The sequence below is a fragment of the Engystomops pustulosus genome, chromosome 2 (assembly GCF_040894005.1).
Source record: "Engystomops pustulosus chromosome 2, aEngPut4.maternal, whole genome shotgun sequence".
Taxonomy (NCBI): domain Eukaryota; kingdom Metazoa; phylum Chordata; class Amphibia; order Anura; family Leptodactylidae; genus Engystomops; species Engystomops pustulosus.
Window position 1 is genome coordinate 24,187,844 of NC_092412.1, and position 27,320 is coordinate 24,215,163.

General features: G+C 41.0%; 1 protein-coding gene across 9 annotated transcripts in view; it reads right to left on the reverse strand.

Annotated features, from left to right (window-relative positions):
- Window positions 1-27,320, reverse strand: part of DLG2 (discs large MAGUK scaffold protein 2) — an 860,202-nt gene that overhangs the window by 290,074 nt on the left and 542,808 nt on the right. For 8 of the 9 annotated variants that reach the window (XM_072134001.1, XM_072134002.1, XM_072134007.1 and 5 more), the window contains 2 exons: window positions 17,868-17,951; window positions 14,704-14,754 (listed from right to left, as the gene is read on the reverse strand). In XM_072134001.1, coding sequence (XP_071990102.1) covers window positions 14,704-14,754; window positions 17,868-17,951 — 135 coding nt within the window. Of the gene's footprint in view, window positions 1-14,703; window positions 14,755-17,867; window positions 17,952-23,967; window positions 24,442-27,320 lie in introns of those variants that run through there. The other variant, XM_072134005.1, reaches the window with a different exon arrangement.

Here is a 27,320-nt window from a genome sequence, read left to right on the forward strand (position 1 = left end):
GGTACATGGTATATCCATGGAAGAGGAAATCATAGATACGAATCTTCTTAAATATCATCCAAGTCACTGCCCGTTAGCCTCCAGCCACCTTGTTGTGTGCAGCATTGATTCTGCATGACTTATGCACAGAGCTGCGTGGGCTGCAGACAGCTGAGGCTCCGTCACTGTGTTTACTGCAGACCTGCTCCAACAGAGATAAGACTAACGCACGCACATCCCCATTCTTCATACTAAATGACACGATCCCAAAAATGTGCTACTATATTCTTTACTTAGCCGTTCTTGGCTGCATTGCATTCTGGGAGACGCAGGGTACCAACATCATTGTATAGGGCACTTAATTTGATCATTTCCGACGAAAGCTTCCGAGATTTTATATTTATGCAAATGAGCTCTCCGGTGCACTAGGGGAGGAGCCAATTCTAGTGGTGCATTTGGTTCCTTCTATTTATGCCAACCCATACCACCCGGATAGAAAAAGGTACATCATTTGTTGAGGCCCCGCCCCTGATCCTCCTCATTTGCATAATGATGAAAACTAAATTTTTCTCTGAAACGACAGATCACTGAGAAACAAGAAAGGTATCGTCTGGGAATCTTAGAAAGTGCCCTATACAATGATACATTTACCTGTGGCGTGATCTGGGACATAGTAGGGTCCCTTTAAGGTATAAATCTTAGTGAGAGCTGATAGAATATCATCTACAGTAAAATATTAGATGTAAATAGAGAAGAATAACATAACTCAAAATTAGTAACGGCAATTTAACCCATGATGTAAGCCAAAATTTTTGCCAAAAGTTGACAAATGTGCTAGGAGGTCTGTTAGAGGTGGAGAATCCCCTTTAAGAAATTATACATGGATCTGGGGAAGAGAGTCAAGGAACTGCATCTTTGGGATGTCCCTGTACAAGACATGACATAAGGGGAGGGTCAAATGGTCAATGAGATTTCTCTAATGACTCCCTCCGACGCACATGCACACTCGGCAGGATGGGACGAAAAACTTTTATTCGGGGCCTTAAACGATACTCTGGTTGGAGAGTCTCTTTAAACAAATTCTTATCACAGAATAATTCTCCATCTGTCAGTGGGGTTTATTTAAAGCTCAGTGAATTTATATTGAAAATGAATGTATCAGTCTCACGAGTACAACCACGACCATCTGTGCCCATAGACTGAATTTATTTAAATTTTTTTTTCAACTCAATCTTGGATTAATACATAATACGAGGGTTACGGACATAAAATGCCCATCATACTTCATGTTATATACTAACTACCAAAATTCTGCATTCTATGTACAAGAATATAACTACTATAATACTCCCCCTATGTACAAGAATATAACTACTATAATACTGCCCCCTATGTATAAGAATATAACTACTATAATACTGCCCCCTATGTACAAGAATATAACTACTATAATACTGCCCCCTATGTACAGGAATATAACTACTATAATACTGCCCCCTATGTACAAGAATATAACTACTATAATACTGCCCCCTATGTACAGGAATATAACTACTATAATACTGCCCCCTATGTACAAGAATATAACTACTATAATACTGCCCCCTATGTACAAGAATATAGCTACTATAATACTGCCCCCTATGTACAATAATATAACTGCTATAATACTGCCCCCTATATACAGGAATATAACTACTATAATACTGCCTCCTATGTACAAGAATATAACTACTATAATACTGCCCCCTATGTACAAGAATATAACTGCTATAATACTGCCCCCTATGTACAAGAATATAACTACTATAATACTGCCCCCTATGTACAAGAATATAACTACTATAATACTGCCCCCTATGTACAAGAATATAACGACTTCAATACTGTCCCCTATGTACAAGAATATAACTACTATAATACTGCCGCCTATGTACAAGAATATAACTACTATAATACTGCCCCCTATGTACAAGAATATAACGACTTCAATACTGTCCCCTATGTACAAGAATATTACTACTATAATACTGCCCCCTATGTACAAGAATAAACTACTATAATACTGCCCCCTATGTACAAGAATATAACTACTATAATACTGCCCCCTATGTACAAGAATATAACTACTATAATACTGCCCCTTATGTACAGGAATATATCTACTATAATACTGCCCCTATGTACAAGAATATAACTACTATAATACTGCCCCCTATGTACAAGAATATAACTACTATAATACTGCCCCCTATGTACAAGAATATAACTACAATACTGCCCCCTATGTACAAGAATATAACTACTATAATACTGCCCCCTATGTACAAGAATATAACTATTATAATACTGCTCCCTATGTACAAGAATATAACTACTATAATACTGCTCCCTATGTACAAGAATATAATTACTATAATACTACCTCCTATGTACAAGAATATAACTACTATAATACTGCCCCCTATGTACAAGAATATAACGACTTCAATACTGTACCCTATGTACAAGAATATAACTACTATAATACTGCTCCCTATGTACATGAATATAACTACTATAATACTGCCCCTATGTACAAGAATATAACTACTATAATACTGCTCCCTATGTACAAGAATATAACTACTATAATACTGCCCCCTATGTACAAGAATATAACTACTATAATACTGCCCCCTGTGTACAAGAATATAACTACTATAATACTGCTCCTATATACAAGAATATAACTACTATAATACTGCCCCTATGTACAAGAATATAACTACTATAATACTGCCCCTATGTACAAGAATATAACTACTATAATACTGCCCCCTATGTACAGGAATATAACTACTATAATACTGCCCTCTATGTACAGGAATATAACTACTATAATACTGCCCCCTATGTACAAGAATATAACTACAATACTGCCCCCTATGTACAAGAATATAACTACTATAATACTGCCCCCTATGTACAAGAATATAACTATTATAATACTGCTCCCTATGTACAAGAATATAACTACTATAATACTGCTCCCTATGTACAAGAATATAATTACTATAATACTACCTCCTATGTACAAGAATATAACTACTATAATACTGCCCCCTATGTACAAGAATATAACGACTTCAATACTGTACCCTATGTACAAGAATATAACTACTATAATACTGCTCCCTATGTACATGAATATAACTACTATAATACTGCCCCTATGTACAAGAATATAACTACTATAATACTGCTCCCTATGTACAAGAATATAACTACTATAATACTGCCCCCTATGTACAAGAATATAACTACTATAATACTGCCCCCTGTGTACAAGAATATAACTACTATAATACTGCTCCTATATACAAGAATATAACTACTATAATACTGCCCCTATGTACAAGAATATAACTACTATAATACTGCCCCTATGTACAAGAATATAACTACTATAATACTGCCCCCTATGTACAGGAATATAACTACTATAATACTGCCCTCTATGTACAGGAATGTAACTACTATAATACTGCCCCCTATGTACAGGAATATAACCTGTACATAGCTCCCAACAGTCCTGATTTTGACGGGACTTTCCCGTTTTTCTTACCTCTGCCCCGCGTCACGGGCAGCTATGAGATTGTCACGGATTTTCCCCCCAGGTCCCGCTGTGTCCCCATAGTAAATACTTTGAAAGCCTGAACCCATAGTACAGAATGGCTTCTACAGACATCGGGCAGGGAATCCTTTTCAGAGAAGTGTCGGGCTTAGCGGAGAGCAGGGACCACGTCATCAGCTTCAGATCAGTATCTGTCCATATATGGTCACTGCATCTCCTAGGCTTCCCCAGAGCAGACATCGGGCAGGGAATCCTTTTCAGAGAAGTGTCGGCTGGAGAGCAGGGACCACGTCATCAGGTTCAGATCATTATCCATATATGGTCACTGCATCTCCTAGGGTTCCCCAGAGCAAACATAGAGAGCAGGGACCACGCCATCAGGCTCAGATCAGCATCTGTCCATATATGGTCTCCAGGGCTTCCCCAGACACAAGCTCTTTATTTAATTAAATTACATAAAGTTTTGGCCAGGCTGAGATTTGAATCTGGGACCCTCTGCACCATAGACAGGAGCTTAACTAACTGAGCTCTAAGACCAGTGATACTTGTCATAGGATTTCTGGTAACTAAGAAGTGTTATCTGCCATTTACACTGTGACACAGACTAATGCACTGATATATAGAGAGGGATCTTCTCAGAGATTATTATTGTAATTATTGAGACTATTATTATTATTATTATTATTATTATAAATTTTATTATTTTTATTATTATGGAGATGATTATTAATAATAGTAAAAATAATAATAATCATCTCAATAATAATAATAATAATAATCTCCATAATAATAATAGTCTCAATAATTACAATAATCTCTGAGAAGATCCCTCTCTATATACCAAAGCATTAAATCTGTGTCACAGTGTAACAGTGGTCATAGTTCTTAGTTGCCAAAATTCTCTACCTTGTTAATTGCTGAGATTATAGCTCAGTTGGTTGGGGCACTGTGTCATTATTGTACATGGACACTGCAGGTTCTGGGTTCAAATCCCAATGAGGATAATTTATTTATTTTTTTTTTATTGAGATGATTTTTATTGTTATAATATGGATAAAATTTGGGGCGTGGCCAGGGAGTGATTGGGGCTGTGGCTTAGGGGGATCGCCGCGTGCTGCCATTTTGTCCCTCTTTCCCTTTCACAAATGTTGGGAGGTATGATATAACTACTATAATACTACTATGACCCTCCTCATGTCTGGAGCTAGCCCAGGGCGGGGCCACCCTGGGTGGGTAGATTCCCCAGGCAAGGCCCAGGCTTCCAGGCCTAGGAGTGAACTCACAAAAACCTTCTGATAGGGATGTGAATCCCAAAGTGACAAGTAATTAAGATTGTGGACAGATTGCAGACAATGCGGTTGTGATGAGAAAGAATGAAGAAGTGAAAGTGAGTGAAGCAGCAGTGAAAGCAGCAAGTTCTATGAGCAGCCAGCGTGGAGGAGCACAGGTGATGCAGCAGAGTGAGATATCAGCAGCCGGTGCACAGCCCCCCACTCCTGCACCCAGACAGAGGAGAAGATCCCTGGAGAGACAAACCCTGCGAGAGAACCTGCAGCAGAGGGACTCCCATAAGCCTGAGGAGTATAGTGCAGGGCCTAAGGGGGAATTCAGACTAACGTATACCCGCTCGGCAATGAGAGAAGGAAGGGTGACCCGTCCACTGTCCAAAGAGATGCACATGGGGATGGATAGGACATTTTCTACCCTTTTCCCATGTACGGAGCGGCACGGTACCACACGTGTGCGGCATCATATCCTATTGCCATCTATGGGGGACATATTCACGGGTGCACAGGTGGCCGTACATATGGCCCCCTCATGTTCATGTGAATTAGGCCTAAGACCTGGAGAAGATCCAGTGGTGATGCCAGGGTCATGGTACTTTGCATGTCAGATGGGGATTATGAAAGAGAACTAAAAAGAATTGACGATTATTCTATGTATTCTTGTACTATATGGCCTATATGTAGCACGTGTGGGTTGTCCCTATACAGTCTCTATGATGACAGACACGTAGTGCGCTGGACCATATAATCACATAAATTGCCCGTTCCCAGACTGGAGATGATGTATTTAGCTGGGGACGGTATGAGATGCGACAAATCGCCTCATTATGGATTCTCTTAGTGTCGGCCTCACATGTTAATTGGGTTATTAACAACTCACAAGATGGAAATGTTAAGATAAGTTGCTATAAAACATATTCATTTGGAAAGGGCAGCACCGAACGTCAAAATGTGGGAATCTAAAAAATGAACATGTATAACGTGCGGGGGGAGGGGATGAATAATGGAGCGAGATCACATGTACTTATATGGAGGAGCCAGGCTGTGCTGGGCCGCAGGGCTTGTTTCATTACGGTGATGCACAATGTATTCCCAAATCCGTTCCTAACTCTCCCGTGAATCGCATAGATTTGATTTAGTGCTACATGACTGCTAATGAGTCCTGCGCTGGGAGAATCACTTTTATAATTAGCTTGTGATAGGAATATTTATGTGCGGTATTATTTATGTGTTTACTTGAAAGTTTTCTCATAGTGTTACTATTCATTCCATTAGATGTAGGAACAGTAGAAGCCGGATAGTATAGTAATTATTTTACAGGATGTCATGTTTACTTAATGGTAACACATAAAGTATTATACTGTATAACTATACGATATAACTACCATAATAATGCCCCATAAGCACAAGAGTATAACTTCTATAATACTGCCCCTATGTACAAGAATATAACTACTATAATACTGCCCCCTATGTACAAGAATATGACTACTATAATACTGCCCCCTATGTACGAAAATATGACTACTATAATACTGCCCCCTATGTACAAGAATATGACTACTATAATACTGCCCCCTATGTACAAGAATATAACTACTATAATACTGCCCCCTATGTACAAGAATATAACTGCTATAATACTGCCTCCTATGTACAAGAATATAACTACTATAATACTGCCCCCTATGTACAAGAATATAACTACTATAATACTGCCCCCTATGTACAAGAATATGACTACTATAATACTGCCCCCTATGTACAGGAATATAACTACTATAATACTGCCCCTATGTACAAGAATTTAACTACTACAATACTGCTCCTATGTACAAGAATATGACTACTATAATACTGCCCCCTATGTACAGGAATATAACTACTATAATACTGTCCCCTATGTACAAGAATATAACTACTATAATACTGTCCCCTATGTACAAGAATATAACTACTATATTACTGCCCCCCTATGTACAAGAATATAACTACTATAATACTGCTCCTATGTACAAGAATATAACTACTATAATACTGCCCTCTTTGTACAAGAATATAACTACTATAATACTGCCCCCTATGTACAAGAATATAACTACTATAATACTGCCCCCTATGTACAAGAATAGAACTACTATAATACTGCCCCCTATATACAAGAATAGAACTACTATAATATTACCCCTAAGTACAAGAATATAACTACTATAATACTGCCCCCTATGTACAGGAATATAACTACTATAATACTGCCCTCTATGTACAAGAATATAACTACTATAATACTGCTCCTATGTACAAGAATATCACTACTATAATACTGCCCCCTATGTACAGGAATATAACTACTATAATACTGTCCCCTATGTACAAGAATATAACTACTATAATACTGCTCATATGTACAAGAATATAACTACTATAATACTGCCCCCTATGTACAAGAATATAACTACTATAATACTGCCCCTTATATACAAGAATAGAACTACTATAATACTACCCCTATGTACAAGAATAGAACTACTATAATACTGCCTCCTATGTACAAGAATATAACTGCTATAAAACTTCCCCATAAGTGCAAGAGTATAACTTATAATACTGCCCTATTGTACAATTGGGAGGCATGTATCAAATCACTATGTTTTAAACGGAACCTGTCACCACATTTTTCACAAATAGAGCTAGTAGCAGGTTCCCATAGAGCACTAGTAAATATCGGACCCCCTTCTTTTAGCTAAAACTTGTTTCCCTCACATCCCCATAAAATCTGATTTATAAACTTGCCTGGTATCTAGGGATCTATAGAGTGAGTTGAGGTACATGGTCTAATGCCATGTGACCATGGTGACGACATCACGGGTCCCTTAGCCTCTCAACTTTAGAAAACTGTACCCCATGCACATATCTGACCACATAAAAAATCACAGGATGCATGCATGGACTTCTACTCCTCTCCATGCACGCTACTGTGATTTCATGTGATATGATATGCAGTGATTTCATGAGATATGTGCTTGGTGTACAATTTGGTAATGTTAGGAGGCTAAAGGACCTGCAATGATGTCATCATGGTCACATGACATTAATTCTTCATGCAGAGAATGCACGGGGAGGAGCTGTTGGATTCAGCTGGAGGAGGCCACTCCCACTTCGACTCACCATAGACATCCGTGAATACCTGGTAAAATTTTAAAGTTTAACATATAGAAATCTGAGGGGAACAATTTTTAGCTAATAGAAGGGGGTCAGTTAGTTACTAGGGCTCTATGGGAACCTGCCACTTGCTGTATTTGTGAAAAATTTGGTGACAGGTTCCCTTTAAAAGGGCCTGGGAATTCTACGCCACCTTTGTAGTCATTCAGGAGGAAAGACTATCACTAGTAAATTGTCAACTAGACACAAGTAATGGAGTGAATACTGTTCCTGCTCATGGTCCCTTAGTTCTTTGCATTGGTCCTTGTAGGGATCTGTGTTGTTATGCTTATTTTTGTGTATAATTTTTTGTGTGCATATTATACGCTGTGCTATTATGTAGTACATTTTGGCCTCTCAGTCCCATGCCGCCGCAGTATGACATTCAGCAGTCTGTATCTGTGGCTGGGACCTGAGACCATACATTATAAGCTCATTAACCACTTTGATAATTACTGTAAGCTTGAAAGGGGCGCAGCGACAATTTATACTGTCCCAAGGCGGAGATCAAATGTCTTCCTCCAGGCAGATAGCGGAGAACATATAGATTTTCCATCAGTCCTAAATCTGCCGGGAATACTAGAATTTGACTTTTAAAGAAGTGAGGAAACTTTGTCTTCTTTCTATGACATTGCTTTAAAACTTTATTTATGTGCCCTAATTCAGTATTGTATACATACAGGGGGTCATTTACTAAGGGCCGAATCGCAATTTTTCGGCGGCTTTCCCGAATATTACCATTTTTCCCTGAATAGCCCCGGGTTTTTGGCGCATGCGATCAGATTGTGGCGCATCGCCAGCATGCACACGACGGAAATCGTGGGGTGTGGCCGTCGGAAAACCCGAGGGATTCAGTAAAAAGTGTTGCTTGACATGCGCTTACCTGCACCCAGCATAGGATGGTGAACCCCGGCGAACTCCAGTGGACCTCGGCGCAGAAGCGACACCTGGTGGACATCGGGCGCACTACCTTAGTGAATCGCCGGAAGACCCGAATCCTCGACGGAAAACCGCGCCGCTAGATCGCGACAGGACCGGGTAAGTAAATGTGCCCCAGTGCCTCCGCAGCCCTTTTTCATTTTTGCGTTTTCATTTTTCACTGCCCACCTTCAAAAATCTATATATTTTTTTATTTTTCCATGCACAGAGCTGTGGTATGGCTTATTTGCTGCGTAACAAATTACACTTCAAAATGGTGATATTTAATATTCCATGCCATGTACTGGGAAGCGGGAAAATTCCAAATACATTGAAATTAGTAATAACCCGCATTTGTGCCGTATTCTGGGGGGCTTGGTTTTTACGGATTTCACTGTGCACCCCAAATGACATGTCTACTTTACTCTTTGGGTCGGTACGATTACGGGGATAACAAATTTGCATAGGTTTTATAATGTTTTCATACATTTACAAAAACTAAAACCTCCTGTACAAAATTTTTTGGGGGGGATTTTGCCATCTTCTGGCGCTAATAACTTTTTTATACTTTGGTGTACGGAGCTGTGGGTGGTGGTGGTTTTTGCGGATTTTGATGACAATTGTTATCATTTTTAGGACTGTACAACCTTTTGATCACTTTTTAAAGAATTTAAAAATTTTTTAAAAATGGCAAAAATGTGCCATTTTTCACTTTGGGCGCGATTTTCCATTACAGGGTTAAATGCAGTGAAAACCGTTATCATATTTTTATAGATCGGGAATAAACGGCGATACCTAATGTGTTTATGATTTTTACTGTTTATTTATATTTATATCAGTTCTAGGGAAAGGGGGGTGATTTGAGTTTTTAGGTTTTTTTTTTTTTTAAACTTTTTTTTTATTTCTATTTTTACTATTTTTCAGACTATCTAGGGTACTTTAACCCTAGGTTGTCTGATCTATCCTATCATATACTGCCATACTACAGTATGGCAGTAAATGGGGATTTTACTCCTCATTCATTACAATGTGCTGATCGCACATTGTAATGAATAGGTTAATGACTAGGTGAGCCCTCTCCATGCACCCGGCATGTGACGTAGTATTACGTAGTATTACGTCACATGTCGGTAAGGGGTTAAAGCGGGTTTCCACCTTTCAAGTGAATCTTTGCGCTTCCGAATCCCCCTAAAAATAAAGCCAGTGTTGTGTAAGGTACTTTATAAGATTGTAAGATTTCATTTTTTTTTTACCCAGCAACCTGTATTTTTTATGCAAATTAGCTTCTTGGTGCAACAGAGGCGAGTCCTGACTACCAGTACAGCAATTTTCTACTTCTAAACGTTATGCCATCTGCTTGACTCTTTATTTAACCGGCTGTCCTTCTTGTGGAAGTCCCCCTGTGCTGTCTGCTATAAAATACAAATATATTGATGCCACACCCCTTTCTGAAGCCCTGCCCCTGAGGAGTCTACTAGCCAAAACTAGAAGAAATCAGAAGAATTTCTGTGACATCTTGACATGAAAAACTGGCATCCTATGAGGATACACAATGAAATAAATACTTACAACCTGTGCATCATAATTTATGCACAAAGGTTGCAGAATATACATAATTATAGAACAGATGGGCATATGGAGAAGAGTCTACATTATAGCTCTGTTCTGGCTTAAAATGGACCTTTTACCACACATGTGGAGATTAGCATACTATCTTTAGGGGCACCTATACAGTTTCAGGAGCACTGGTGTCAGGTATGATGTGGTGAAGCAGCTGAGGTGTCTGTTATGATGTGGTGAAGCAGCTGAGGTGCCGGTTATGATGTGGTGAAGCAGCTGAGGTGTCTGTTATGATGTGGTGAAGCAGCTGAGGTGTCTGTTATGATGTGCTGAAGCTGCTGTGGTGTCGGTTATGATGTGCTGAAGCTGCTGTGGTGTCGGTTATGATGTGCTGAAGCTGCTGTGGTGTCGGTTATGATGTGGTGAAGCTGCTGAGGTGCCGGTTATGATGTGCTGAAGCAGCTGTGGTGTCGGTTATGATGTGCTGAAGCTGCTGTGGTGTCGTTTATGATGTGCTGAAGCTGCTGTGGTGTCGGTTATGATGTGCTGAAGCTGCTGTGGTGTCGGTTATGATGTGGTGAAGCTGCTGAGGTGTCTGTTATGATGTGGTGAAGCTGCTGAGGTGCCGGTTATGATGTGCTGAAGCTGCTGTGGTGTCGGTTATGATGTGCTGAAGCTGCTGTGGTGTCGGTTATGATGTGGTGAAGCTGCTGTGGTGTCGGTTATGATGTGCTGAAGCTGCTGTGGTGTCGGTTATGATGTGGTGAAGCTGCTGAGGTGTCGGTTATGATGTGGTGAAGCTGCTGAGGTGTCGGTTATGATGTGCTGAAGCTGCTGTGGTGTCGGTTATGATGTGGTGAAGCTGCTGAGGTGCCGGTTATGATGTGCTGAAGCTGCTCTGGTGTCGGTTATGATGTGGTGAAGCAGCTGAGGTGTTGGTTATGGTGTGCTGAAGCTGCTGTGGTGTCAGTTATGATGTGGTGAAGCTTCTGAGGTGTCGGTTATGATGTGGTGAAGCAGCTGAGGTGTCTGTTATGATGTGGTGAAGCTGCTGAGGTGCCGGTTATGATGTGCTGAAGCTGCTCTGGTGTCGTTTATGATGTGGTGAAGCTGCTGAGGTGCCGGTTATGATGTGCTGAAGCAGCTGTGGTGTCGGTTATGATGTGCTGAACCTGCTGTGGTGTCGGTTATGATGTGGTGAAGCTTCTGAGGTGTCGGTTATGATGTGGTGAAGCTGCTGTGGTGTCGGTTATGATGTGGTGAAGCTGCTGAGGTGCTGGTTATGATGTGCTGAAGCTGCTGCGGTGTCGGTTATGATGTGGTGAAGCTGCTGTGGTGTCGGTTATGATGTGCTGAAGCTGCTGTGGTGTCGGTTATGATGTGGTGAAGCTGTTGTGGTGTCGGTTATGATGTGGTGAAGCTGTTCTGGTGTCGGTTATGATGCGGTGAAGCAGCTGATGTGTCTGTTATGAAGTGGTGAAGCAACTGAGGTGTCGGTTATGATGTGGTGAAGCAGCTGAGGTGTCGGTTATGATGTGGTGAAGCTTCTGAGGTGTCGGTTATGATGTGGTGAAGCTGCTGTGGTGTCGGTTATGATGTGCTGAAGCAGCTGAGGTGTCGGTTATGATGTGGTGAAGCTGCTGTGGTGTCGATTATGATGTGGTGAAGCTGCTGAGGTGTTGGTTATGGTGTGCTGAAGCTGCTGTGGTGTCGGTTATGATGTGCTGAAGCTTCTGAGGTGTCGGTTATGATGTGGTGAAGCAGCTGAGGTGCCGGTTATGATGTGGTGAAGCAGCTGAGGTGCCGGTTATGATGTGGTGAAGCAGCTGAGGTGCCGGTTATGATGTGCTGAAGATGCTGTGGTGTCGGTTATGATGTGGTGAAGCAGCTGAGGTGTCGGTTATGATGTGGTGAAGCAGCTGAGGTGCCGGTTATGATGTGCTGAAGATGCTGTGGTGTCGGTTATGATGTGGTGAAGCTTCTGAGGTGTCGGTTATGATGTGGTGAAGCAGCTGAGGTGTCTGTTATGATGTGGTGAAGCTGCTGAGGTGCCGGTTATGATGTGCTGAAGCTTCTGTGGTGTCGGTTATGATGTGCCGAAGCTGCTGTGGTGTCGGTTATGATGTGGTGAAGCAGCTGAGGTGCCGGTTATGATGTGCTGAAGCTGCTGTGGTGTCGGTTATGATGTGGTGAAGCAGCTGAGGTGTCTGTTATGATGTGGTGAAGCTGCTGAGGTGCCGGTTATGATGTGGTGAAGCTGCTGAGGTGTCTGTTATGATGTGGTGAAGCTGCTGAGGTGTCTGTTATGATGTGGTGAAGCTGCTGAGGTGCCGGTTATGATGTGGTGAAGCTGCTGAGGTGTCTGTTATGATGTGGTGAAGCTGCTGAGGTGCCGGTTATGATGTGGTGAAGCAGCTGAGGTGTCTGTTATGATGTGGTGAAGCTGCTGAGGTGCCGGTTATGATGTGGTGAAGCTGCTGTGGTGTCGGTTATGATGTGCTGAAGCTGCTGTGGTGTCGGTTATGATGTGGTGAAGCTGCTGAGGTGTCTGTTATGATGTGGTGAAGCTGCTGAGGTGCCGGTTATGATGTGCTGAAGCTGCTGTGGTGTCGGTTATGATGTGCTGAAGCTGCTGTGGTGTCGGTTATGATGTGGTGAAGCTGCTGAGGTGTCTGTTATGATGTGGTGAAGCTGCTGAGGTGCCGGTTATGATGTGCTGAAGCTGCTGTGGTGTCGGTTATGATGTGCTGAAGCTGCTGTGGTGTCGGTTATGATGTGGTGAAGCTGCTGAGGTGTCTGTTATGATGTGCTGAAGCTGCTGTGGTGTCGGTTATGATGTGGTGAAGCAGCTGAGGTGTTGGTTATGATGTGGTGAAGCTGCTGAGGTGCTGGTTATGATGTGCTGAAGCTGCTGTGGTGTCGGTTATGATGTGGTAAAGCAGCTGAAGTGTTAAAGTTAAACAGTTGATAGGGTTGTAAAAAGACTCATGTCCATCAAGTTCAACCAAGGAAGGGAAGGGATTGGATGAGGAAGGGTTTATGGGAAACAATTCTATATAACATAACCATCAATGTTATTTAGGTGTAAAAAGGCATCTAGATCCTTCTTGAAGCTCTCTGCTGTCCCTGCTGTGACCAGCACCTGAGGCAGGCTATTCCCCAGACAGACAGCGCCCCCTTGACTTTCCACCATGCATTTTGTATGGTCCATTCATATAGAAATTAAGATTTATGTATTTAGTCTCGGTATTAGGGCAGTACTGTAACTTGGTATTAATTGGGAGCCCCCACCAGTTTTTTGCCCATGAGAGTCCACCACCCTTAATCTTGCCCCGATAGGTACCATGTGTCACTTCTTCCTTTCCTTGCTGTATCTATCTCTATATATCTCATTGGGACTGTTGGATGGACTGTGCCACACAGACTCCACAGGAGGGATAGAAACTCCCATCACATCTACTAACAATGATCAGGCAAGTTCCGGTCACACTGTTATTTATAAGGAGCTCCCAGTTCAGCCTCCCTGACTCTATACTTACAGCACAGAGAATAGAGATGGAGAGTCTAGCAGAGGCAGTTCTATATTTTCAGTCCTCTGATGCTGTTTTTTTCTTTCTATATAACATTTGCTCCACAGATTCTACAGGAGGGACAGAAACTCCCATCACATACTAATCATGATCAGATGGGTTAGAGTCACACAGCTATATATAAGGAGCTCCCAACTTAGTCTCCCTGACTGTATACTTATAGTACAGAGAAAAGAGATGGAGAGTCTAGCAGAGTCAGTTCTGTCTATTGACAGTCCTTTACTGCTGTTTTTATCTCTTTAAATAACATTTGTTCCACAGTTTCTACAGGAGGGACAGAAATTCCCATCACATCTACTAATCATGATCAAACAGGTTCCAGTTACACAGTTATAAATACGTGGCTAACTGTTCAGCCTCCCTGACTGCATACTTATGAAGAAAATAAATGCACACACAGCAGAAACAGCTCTGTTTCTGGCTGATCATGTGATACTGAGTTGAGGCATCATAGGATTAATATCAAACCCAAAAGAAGAAAAAGGAAGGGGAATGCAAATTTCAAGTTGAAAACTTGTTAACTTTGTAAAAAAGAAAACATACTATCACTTACCCGCTCTAATGTTATTTCTTCATACTCATATTCAATTTCTGACCCATTAATCTGGAAAAAAATAACAAAATGTCCATCAAGGGGAAAAAAAAAACAGTTACATAATATATTTTATAGCTACCATGTACTACTAGACATAAAACAGTTTCATAGTTATCAAGATTAGCTTGATTAGTGCATTTAAGCTCCGCCCCTGACAGCATTTCCCCCTCCCATTCCCGTCTATAGTGATAAACTTTAAGTCATATGATAAAATTCTGTTTGCATGCAGTCACCACTAGGGGGAGCTCATTGACATATGAAATATACTGCACGCATTAACTCAATAATAAACTGTAAAATATATCAATCTATATAACAATGAAGGTTTGTGGGGGTCGCTGGGGGTCAGACCCCCCATAAATGTGATATTGGGGACCTATTCCATGAACATGTTGTCTATATTTTTAGCTTAGAAGACCCCCTCAATGTTAATGTCTATGGTACATCTGCAGACTATCTCTCTAGCAGACCATCCACTCTCTAAACTATGAAACTGGGAAGATTTACTTATTTACTGCCCCCATGGGGGAATGATGGCGAACGCTTATTACCAGCGGCACAAACAAAGTAAGGTTATTAATTATTCATCTGCAAGCGTGATATCAGCAGAGAGTCTCCCCATATACCAACCACTTACAGGCTATTGATTGCTGCAAACACAAGAACATTTCCCGGAGATGTCTAACAGCGATGATCAATAGACTAAAGGATTCTTGTAGGAGAAAAATTCTAAATACATTATATAATGCTTGCCTTAAAGGGGATGTCTATGTATATAAATATTAAGTAGTAAGATATCTGAACGTCATTACCACAGATATGAACAAAGTGTCTACCTGAAGCATGAGAAACGCCTGCTATGTCATGGTGAGAGGGGACACACACTTTGCAGGGGCTCTAAGGCCTTTTACCTCTTAGGGTTAAGAGTGAATTATTTACAGTAACTCAATCAAAGCGCCGTCAGCGGAAGCCAAACTGTGATCATTCTTATATCATTGTCAGAGGATTCTACTATAATACTAATGAAGAAATCCCGGCACTCGCAGATTCTGATGCTTAAATTTTAATAATGAGGAAGGATATACATCAATGCAGGAACATCAGTGGCTACTATAATACTGCCCCCTATGTACAAGAATATAACTACTATAATACTGCCCCCTATGTACAAGAATATAACTACTATAATACTGCCCCCTATGTTCAAGAATATAACTACTATAATACTGCCCCCTATGTACAGGAATATAACTACTATAATACTGCCCCTATGTACAAGAATATACCTACTATAATACTGCCCCCTATGTACAGGAATATAACTACTATAATACTGCCTCCTATGTACAAGAATATAACTACTATAATACTGTCCCCTATGTACAAGAATATAACTACTATAATACTGCCCCTATGTACAAGAATATAACTACTATAATACTGCCCCCTATGTACAAGAATACAACTACTATAATACTGCCCCCTATGTACAAGAATATAACTACTATAATACTGCCCCCTATGTACAAGAATATAACTACCATAATACTGCCCCCTATGTACAAGAATATAATTACTATAATACTGCCCCCTATGTACAAGAATATAACTACCTTAATACTGCCCCCTATGTACAAGAATATAATTACTATAATACTGCCCCCTATGTACAAGAATATAACTACCTTAATACTGATCCCTATGTACAAGAATATAACTACCATAATACTGCCCCCTATGTACAAGAATATAACTACTATAATACTGATCCCTATGTACAAGAATATAACTACTATAATACTGCCTCCTATGTACAAGAATATAACTACTATAATACTGCCCCCTATGTACAAGAATATAACTACTATAATACTGTCCCCTATGTACAAGAATATAACTACTATAATACTGCCCTCTATGTACAAGAATATAACTTCTATAATACTGCCCCCTATGTACAAGAATATATCTACTATAATACTCTCCCCTATGTACTAGAATATAACTACTATAATACTGCCCCTATGTACAGGAATATAACTACTATAATACTGCCCCTATGTACAGGAATATAACTACTATAATACTGCCCCCTATGTACAGGAATATAACTACTATAATACTGCCCCTATGTACAAGAATATAACTACTATAATACTGTCCCCTATGTACAAGAATATAACTACTATAATACTGCCCTCTATGTACAAGAATATAACTTCTATAATACTGCCCCCTATGTACAAGAATATAACTACTATAATACTGCCTCCTATGTACAAGAATATAACTACTATAATACTGCCCCCTATGTACAAGAATATAACTACTATAATACTGCCCCCTATGTACAAGAATATAACTACTATAATACTGTCCCCTATGTACAAGAATATAACTACTATAATACTGTCCCCTATGTACAAGAATATAACTTCTATAATACTGCCCCCTATGTACAAGAATATATGTACTATAATACTCTCCCCTATGTACTAGAATATAACTACTATAATACTGCCCCCTATGTACAAGAATATATCTACTATAATACTCTCCCCTATGTACAGGAATATAACTACTATAATACTGCCCCCTATGTACAAGAATATAACTACTATAATACTGCCCCCTATGTACAGGAATATAACTACTATAATACTGCCCCTATGTACAAGAATATAACTACTATAATACTGTCCCCTATGTACAAGAATATAACTACTATAATACTGCCCTCTATGTACAAGAATATAACTTCTATAATACTGCCCCCTATGTACAAGAATATATCTACTATAATACTGCCCCCTATGTACAAGAATATTACTACTATAATACTGCCCCCTATGTACAAGAATATATCTACTATAATACTGCCCCCTATGTACAAGAATATAACTACTATAATACTGCTCCCTATGTACAAGAATATAACTACTATAATACTGCCCCCTATGTACAAGAATATAACTACTATAATACTGCTCCTATGTACAGGAGTATAACTACTATAATACTGCCCCCTATGTACAAGAATATAACTACTATAATACTGCCCCCTATGTACAAGAATATAACTGATTTAATACTTTTTGCATGGAAATTAATGACAGTCTTACCGCGTTTTCGTGGAAGGGGGTGTAGCTGACATAAGGGATTGTGTCCAGTGTATCTGTATTCACAATAATTGGTGCAGGACTTGCCTAGAGAAATAGAAAAAAAGTATTCGGTCGGTGAAAGGTTCATACATAGAGACAGTGACATATAGAGACAGGAAAATATAGTTAGTATTAAGTCCAGGTTTGACTTTTTACTCAAAAGGTATTTTTTATTTTTAAAAAAATGTGTTAGAATTTTTATTACAGAAGTTAATAACAGACTACAAAAAATCCCTGTGGTGCCTGATCCTGCAATCATATATACTCTGTATTATCTGTGTCCTCCTGGATTGTACTGTAGATTAGGGAAACAATTGCAGAACTCCTAGTTGTAGTGAAGGAGATGAAAGCCCAGATGTGTGTATGTAATATATAACAATATACACTCACCGGCCACTTTATTAGGTACACCTGTCCAACTGCTCGTTAACACTTAATTTCTAATCAGCCAATCACATGGCGGCAACTCAGTGCATTTAGGCATGTAGACATGGTCAAGACAATCTCCTGCAGTTCAAACCGAGCATCAGTATGGGGAAGAAAGGTGATTTGAGTGCCTTTGAACGTGGCATGGTTGTTGGTGCCAGAAGGGCTGGTCTGAATATTTCAGAAACTGCTGATCTACTGGGATTTTCACGCACAACCATCTCTAGGGTTTACAGAGAATGGTCCGAAAAAGAAAAAACATCCAGTGAGTGGCAGTTCTGTGGGCGGAAATGCCTTGTTGATGCCAGAGGTCAGAGGAGAATGGGCAGACTGGTTCGAGCTGATAGAAAGGCAACAGTGACTCAAATCGCCACCCGTTACAACCAAGGTAGGCAGAAGAGCATCTCTGAACGCACAGTACGTCGAACTTTGAGGCAGATGGGCTACAGCAGCAGAAGACCACACCGGGTGCCACTCCTTTCAGCTAAGAACAGGAAACTGAGGCTACAATTTGCACAAGCTCATCGAAATTGGACAGTAGAAGATTGGAAAAACGTTGCCTGGTCTGATGAGTCTCGATTTCTGCTGCGACATTCGGATGGTAGGGTCAGAATTTGGCGTCAACAACATGAAAGCATGGATCCATCCTGCCTTGTATCAGCGGTTCAGGCTGGGGGTGGTGGTGTCATGGTGTCTTTGGGCCCCTTGGTACAACGCCACAGCCTACCTGAGTATTGTTGCTGACTATGTCCATCCCTTTATGAGCACAATGTACCCTGTAACATCTGATGGCTACTTTCAGCAGGATAATGCGCCATGTCATAAAGCTGGAATCATCTCAGACTGGTTTCTTGAACATGACAATGAGGTCACTGGACACAAATGGCCTCCACAGTCACCAGATCTCAATCCAATAGAGCATCTTTGGGATGTGGTGGAACGGGAGATTCGCATCATGGATGTGCAGCCGACAAATCTGCGGCAACTGTGTGATGCCATCATGTCAATATGGAGCAAAATCTCTGAGGAGCTTCCAGCACCTTGTTGTATCTATGCCACGAAGAATTGAGGCAGTTCTGAAGGCAAAAGGGGGTCCAACCCGTTACTAGCATGGTGTACCTAATAAAGTGGCCGGTGAGTGTGTATGTATATATATATATATTCAGCCAGAATATTCCGTCTGTTACCATAGTAACCCCACGCATGATTTAGTAGACAAGCGGAAAATAAAACCCAAATATATCTCCATTCGTACTTGACTTAATGCAACCTGAAAACCCAGATATCCAAAAACCCACAAGAATCTGGAGGTAAAAATACCGCAAAAACAGTAAAAAATCATAAATCAGAGAAAATTAAAGTTAAAAGAAATCTAAAAGAAATCAGAATCCATCCCGATAAACCAGGGATATTTACTCATAGATCCAGGGACCGGGACTGTGGTATTTTCTTATATTTCTTATCTATGGTCTCCTTCCTTCTTATATCTACATTTAAAATTATGCTAATGAGGCCAGAGCCCTTATCATAGCCCCTCAGTGATGCAGATTCACAAGCTGTCACACTGTGCAGGAGCACTTCCCCCCTCCCAATGTTTGAGATTACAGCAGGCAGAGGAAAGGGGAAGTACTGAGAGTGCAGAAGGGGAAGGGGAGCCTCAGGTTAATTACCATAATGTTAAAAGTTGATTTTAGAAGGAAGGAGGCCATGGATAACAAATATATTAAGATTATCACAGTCGCGCTGCCTGGATAAATGAGTAATGTCCCTGGTTTATCATGATGGATTGTGATGGGAGATTTCCTTTAAATGCAATATAAAGTAATTTTTTTGTTTAGCTGCAGCTCAGGGGATGTAAGTACAATATAATTTTTATACCTTTTTATGTTGTGTTTATAATTATTTTATAAATAATACTCTATATTTATACAGCACTGTCAAATTCCGTAGCATTTTACAGATTCTGGGGAACAGATACAGATAAAATTAGACTTTGCTGAGTCATAACAGTCATATTTAGCAATAGGTGTGAGGGTCCTGCTTACAGTCTATGAGGATGAGGGGGTGACACAAGAGCTTACAGTCTATGATGATGAGGGGGTGACACAAGAGCTTACAGTCTATGATGATGAGGGGGGACACAAGAGCTCACAGTCTATGATGATGAGGGGGTGACACAAGAGCTTACAGTCTATGAGGATAAGGGGGTGACACAAGAGCTTACAGTCTATGAGGATGAGGGGGTGACACAAGAGCTTACAGGATTTACAGGATCATTCTATAAGAGTGAAATAAGTATTACTGGAAACAGTCAATATGCAGGAATTCAGAGATCACAGGAACATTTCTTTAGAAAGAAACCACATTTTGGGTGTGTGTCCTACATAACAAAGGAGTAAAAGGGACTGGCCTGGGACATTAGTTGGGGTTGTGTACTGGCCCTTTAAATATTTTCAGAGAATTCTGTGCTCAAGCCAACAATAATGAAATAATTAGGAGAATATGTAATTTATATTTTTTTAATGGTCAGTCCCCCCCCCACTCCTGCAATAATAAGGTATAGTAAAGGTTTTATGCTACTATTATACATCTTCTTATACAATCACATATACAGGACTGCAGGAGATTTAATTAAGAAATGCATAAAACTATATTGATCTTTATAATGAAATTCTGCTCTTTACTGCTTATTCGTTTGGTTTTAATCAAAGTATCAAGGGAAACGTCTGTATAACACACTAGCACAACCTAAATCTAAAGGGGAGCCCCCACCCCCTACAGGCAGACATGTACTCCCCAACTGTATTAGTAAAAAGTGGAGAGGAGGAGAAGCATTGAAAGCAGAGAAGGAGCCTCAGTAAAAGAAGCGGGGCTGTCCCATAGGATGGAGAGGCGGGGCCCCATAGGATGGAGAGGCGGGGTCTCATAGAAATGAGAGGAGGAGCCTCATAGAAATGAGAGGAAGGGCCTCATAGAAATGAGAGGAAGGGCCTCATAGAAATGAGATGAGGAGCCTCACAAAAAACACACTGTTAGTTTGTTTAGATTGTGAGCCCCATGAGGACAGCGACCAATTTTTTCATGCTTTGTGCAGCGCTGCATAATCTGTGTGCGCTATATATATATAAAGAATTGTTATTATTATAGAAAGGAGAGGAGGGGCCTCATAGAAAGGAGAGGAGGAGCCAGGTAGAAAGGAGAGGAGGAGCCTGGTAGAAAGGAGAGGAGGAGCCTGGTAGAAAGGAGAGGAGGAGCCTGGTAGAAAGGAGAGGAGGAGCCTGGTAGAAAGGAGAAGAGAAGCCTCATAGAAAGGAGATGAGGAGCCTGGTAGAAAGGAAAGGAGGAGCCTCGTAGAAAGGAGAGGAGGAGCCAGGTAGAAAGGAGATGAGGAGCCTCGTAGAAAGGAGATGAGGAGCCTCGTAGAAAGGAGAGGAGGAGCCTCGTAGAAAGGAGAGGAGGAGCCAGGTAGAAAGGAGATGAGGAGCGTCATAGAAAGGAGATGAGGAGCCTCGTAGAAAGGAGAGGAGGAGCCTCGTAGAAAGGAGAGGAGGAGCCAGGTAGAAAGGAGAGGAGGAGCGTCATAGAAAGGAGATGAGGAGCCTCATAGAAAGGAGAGGAGAAGCCTCGTAGAAAGGAGAGGAGGAGCCTCGTAGAAAGGAGAGGAGAAGCCTCGTAGAAAGGAGAGGAGGAGCCAAATAGAAAGGAGAGGGGGAGCGTCATAGAAAGGAGAGGAGGAGCCTGGTGGAAAGGATAGGAGGAGCCTGGTAGAAAGGAGAGGAGGAGCCTCATAGAAAGGAGAGGAGGAGCGTCATAGAAAGGAGATGAGGAGCCTCGTAGAAAGGAGAGGAGGAGCCAGGTAGAAAGGAGAGGAGGAGCGTCATAGAAAGGAGATGAGGAGCCGCGTAGAAAGGAGAGGAGGAGCCAGGTAGAAAGGAGAGGAGGAGCGTCATAGAAAGGAGATGAGGAGCCTTGTAGAAAGGAGAGGAGGAGCGTCATAGAAAGGAGATGAGGAGCCTCGTAGAAAGGAAAGGAGGAGCCTCGTAGAAAGGAGAGGAGGAGCCTCGTAGAAAGGAGAGGAGGAGCCTCGTAGAAAGGAGAGGAGGAGCGTCATAGAAAGGAGATGAGGAGCCGCGTAGAAAGGAGAGGAGGAGCCTGGTAGAAAGGAGAGGAGGAGCCTGATAGAAAGGAGAGGAGGAGCCTCGTAGAAAGGAGAGGAGTAGCGTCGTAGAAAATACAGTAGGAGCCTCATAGAAAGGAGAGGGGGAGCCCTATAGAAAGAAGTGGAGGATCTCTGAAGGATGGAGAAGAAAAGCTTCACTGCATGGAGAAAAGTCGAGAAGATGCCCTATAGATGGGAAAGTCCCATTTAAATAAAATGTAGAAGTGGGGCCCCCTTTGAAAGGAGATGGGAGTCCATTAGAAAGGAAGCTCAAAAGAATGAAGAGGAGGATCCATATAAAACGGAGTCCTGCTAAACGGTGAGGAGGAACCGCACAGAAAGGGGTGCGAAAAGAATGGGAGGAGCCCCAGAAAAGAAGAACAGCCCAACAGATAGAAGAGCTGTCACAAAAAGGAAAAGGAGAGTAAGGAAGACGTGATAAAAAGAAAAGAAGAATCACCCATAGAAGAAGAAGGGGAAAAACAGAAGGAGTTTTATAGAAAGTAGCCGAGGGGATCTGATCAAAATTAGCTCATTGGTTAAATTAATGACAGTGAAATACTAATACAGTGTAATACTAATGTGCAATTCCTGTTATGTCCCCCCATAGATTAACTAAACCCTGGGACGCCCCCTGATTAGCTCACCATAGGGGGATCTATGTGTACACAGGACCTAATTACACACTTAGCTCTGCTACATCTGAACTAGTGACTTCTACAATTTGCCTGAACTTACTGTGATATCTTACTGTAATATGATTCGGGTAATAATACTGACACATGGGGCACATTAGAAACAGTAGGATGTCAGATTCAGCACAAACTTACTGATCAATATTGGATGAATATTGTTTTCATAAATATTTTAAATATGCATACTGTTTTCAAATTCATCCCCCCCCCCCTTGAAGATTAATGGCAAATAAACAACATAAATAAACTAAAATTCATAACAATACAATGATAATAATATTAGTAACAAATAACCCATAAAATAATAATAAAAATTATAATTAAAAAAAAACATGATGATTATAATAATAATAAAAATAATAGTAAATTTAAAAAAAAAGTAAAAGGTAAATAAGAAAAAAACAACCACTGGATTTAAGCAATAGATAGTAGCAGATATGATAATGAAACTGATATATGGAACTGATATTGTTGTGTTTCTCATTAGTTACTTATAAAAATCAGAATGAAAGATAAAACCAATGAAAGAAACTACATTCTAAAAGTGAACGCCAAAATTATAACTGTTTATAGCAGTAACTTTTGGAATCTTTTACAAAATTGCAGATGCGACACCTACAAGTTCCTGGGGTTGACTCGGCACCACTACATCTAACCAGGCACAGCCGGGCTGAATTTGTTACTAGACGTTTTAGTCCTGCAGATGTTATAAAGAGCAGAGCCGAATGACAAACCCCACACTGCTACATATGTAGCAATAGGTAAGTAGCACATTACTTACCCGTATAGGACTGAACCATCCGGAAGAATATGAATAAGCTGAGCAGCAATCCCGAGGAGAAGAAGAAGCCACTTTTTCCATGGATCTGATGGGGCTCTTCTGGAGGTTGCCCCATGGCGTTGACCTATGTTTACTATAGGGGGATCCCATATGTAGGGGGCTGCCAATATTCGAAGTGGTCGCATAAAGTCCTGGTAAGGGTTTATGCCAACCACAAGCACAGTGAGGGTCGCACATGATTATTTGGTAATTCTGTTCCGGTGCGATAGGGGCATGCTCCGTAAATGAAGAGTGGCGTCTGGTGGAGGGTCCTATTAGAGCGGCTCCTCCATGTGGAAAGCAGGGCGTACGCTCGCTCCTAGCTCTTCGTCAATGTATGAGTCAACTCTCAGCCCAAGATGACAGAATCCGCGCTCCGGGCTGGAGCAATCAATGCTCGGCACAGCTGGCACCGCAGACCACGCTATGTGTACCAACCCGATTCTGCCAAACTACAGCAGTGCAAGGCTGGGGAGGAGGGGGGGGTAATTGTGTAACCTTTACAAAAACGCCAGGGTCCACGCGTCGCCATGATACAAACAGCCCCACATGTAGAGATTCCCACAGGTTATGCAAAAAAGATGACGATGCCTTACTGAAGGCTACGGAAAACATTTCCTTTAAAGATCACCGCGCCATGTGCTGCTCCGGAGAAGGACGACTGAGATTCCAGTGTCACAACTAATCTGTCACCAAAAAATCACTGGACCCTAATTACAGGGAGATTGTATAGGGAAGGGGGGATGGGAAGATGCAGAGAGAGAGATTAGGATCCCAAATTCAGCTTATATATAAGCAGCATATAGAGGATTCTAGTGAATGAAATGTTACATTGTCAGTTTATACTGACACATATTAGGTAAGCCGCTTCATTACTGGGGTATTAATGGGGTATTTGTGGCTTAAGAGTATACAAATCAGTATATTTATATCAGGGTGCGATAAACAATATTGCCAGCCAAAGATATAACTACAAGGCAAAATCTATACTAGGCCCCCAATATACAATGTCCGCTATAATATTGGACTCTGTGTATGGAGAAGAGGCATCTTATGGGTCCCTTATAGATCAGGTGTGAATGTTCCTTCTGCTCCCCCACAATTTACATCCGCACTGACAACCAAATGTCCTACATAAACTAAGATTAATCAAATTGAATTCTGTCTACCAACAGGCACCACTAGGGGGAGCACAAGAGCAGGGATAATTTTATAGAAAATTGGACTATGGGTAACTACTATCAAAAGAAGAACCTCTGCACTTTTAATTTCTAGACTTTCTACCCAGTGTATACTGCCACGATATTCGTATACATACAACCCACACAATCCTGTCATATAGTGACCTGCCTAATATTGTAATATGGTGTTAAATAATACTGTACTGTATTACAACTAACAAACCGCAACTAACAGAATAGTTTACATATAGTAATGCTGCTCACTTAAAGGGATTGGCCACTTTGCCTCAGGATACCTAGGGATATGAGGTAATTTACCAATATACATCTATTAATAGTTGTGCTCTGCTTTCTTGATATGTAAAGTGAAGCCTCCTGTCTTTTACCAGCTAGAGATTCCTGTAAATAAAATGGCCGCAGATAGAGGGTCATGTGATCTCCAACTGTCCATGAGCAATCGCCCTGCCAGGAAAAGGTCCTGGCAGGGCGATTGTTCATTGACAGAGAGAGAGATCACATGACCCTCCATCTGCAGCCATTTTATGGAGAGCAATATCTGGCTGATGAGGAAGACAGGTGGCTCAAATAATGCCGCCATACGGTACATACTGCCACAAAGTACTGCAATACAATATGAAGATAATACCACCACTTACATATAATGCCAAGATACTGTAGCCCTATTCAATACTGCCATATAGTGATAAGATATTAAAACCATATACAGCCCACGTTATCCTGTTATATAGATGATATCAACATAAACAACCAATATAATAGTGCCATATAGTGCAAAAATGATGATGCCCCTATAATATTTTTGGAAACTGCCAACACAAAACTTCCAATACCTATTTAATTAACCCATATAGCAGCAAAATAATATGTCTGTGTGCAGCCTATATAATACAATCATAGTGAGAATAATACCGCATAATACCACCATATAGTGACATGAAAATACTGCCACCTTGTATAATATTGCCATAGGTTTTAAGGATAATACTGCCATACACAGTCTACATTATAATGTCATAGAGTAGAATAATCCTATTACTATATAGCCCTCACTGTACATCTCTATATAGACATAAATAATCTCAATGAATCTACATAATACCGCTATAGAGTTTCCAAGTAAAACTACAAAAGGAGAGTTGATGGTTCGTTAACCCCTATGGGCCCCATAGAAATTGAGAGGCAGAAGGCAAAGGTCCTGATTGCCATAACCTAGACAGGACCAGTATTAGGTTATTTTATAAATCAGTATGCAGTAAGCTCCCCCTAGTGGTAGCTGCAGGAAGTCAGAATTTTATCATTTATAGGTTTTTTTTCTGCAAACATCACTTACCATCTATCTACAGGGGTCGGTGACCTCTGGGACCTACCTTTGATCATGAGTAATAGTTTGTGACCCCTTGATTTACTCCCTATAGTACAGCATCCCATCATTCCCAGAGGCAGCTATAAGCCTTCTCTATATATGATACATAAGTGTTCACGACCTCCTAGACCAGAGAAGACGCAACATTTTTGTGCTCTATGTTCCCATGCGTTTTGCAGGTAGCGGCTCCTTTAAGATCTTGATAAAGAGGGGAATTCGGCGAGGCTCGGAGAAAATCAATATGTATCTGGCGCTAGTAATTGTGATTTCTTCTCTATCATATTACAATGATGTCTTACAAATCATCCCGCTATGAATAATTGAAGGGAGCGCTCTTAGGAAAACACAGATGAAGTCACATCCTCGGCAGGGAAGGAGCGGGGACTTGGCAGGAGGAAGGCGTTTAATGATTGCTTTGCGGAGGATCGAGAGATTGGGTCGGCAAAAAGATTCCTATTTGCATTTATGAGTATCATACCCCTTGCTTATTGGCCGGAGGGGGGCCCATACCTCCTAAACCATATGCAGAGACAATACTATAGGGTGGAGGTGAGCAGACCCAAACCCAAACTCCCTTTTCAGGTGCATGCCGAGCCAATTTGGCATATTAATGACAATAGCAACGAGCCATGGTTTTGATTGGCTAGGGGTACTGATTAGGCAATGGGTCCGGGTGGTGCAGGGCGCACCCGACCCCCAAGCCCAACCAGCAAGTTCTGGCCCATTCATCTCTACTATGGGGTTTACTT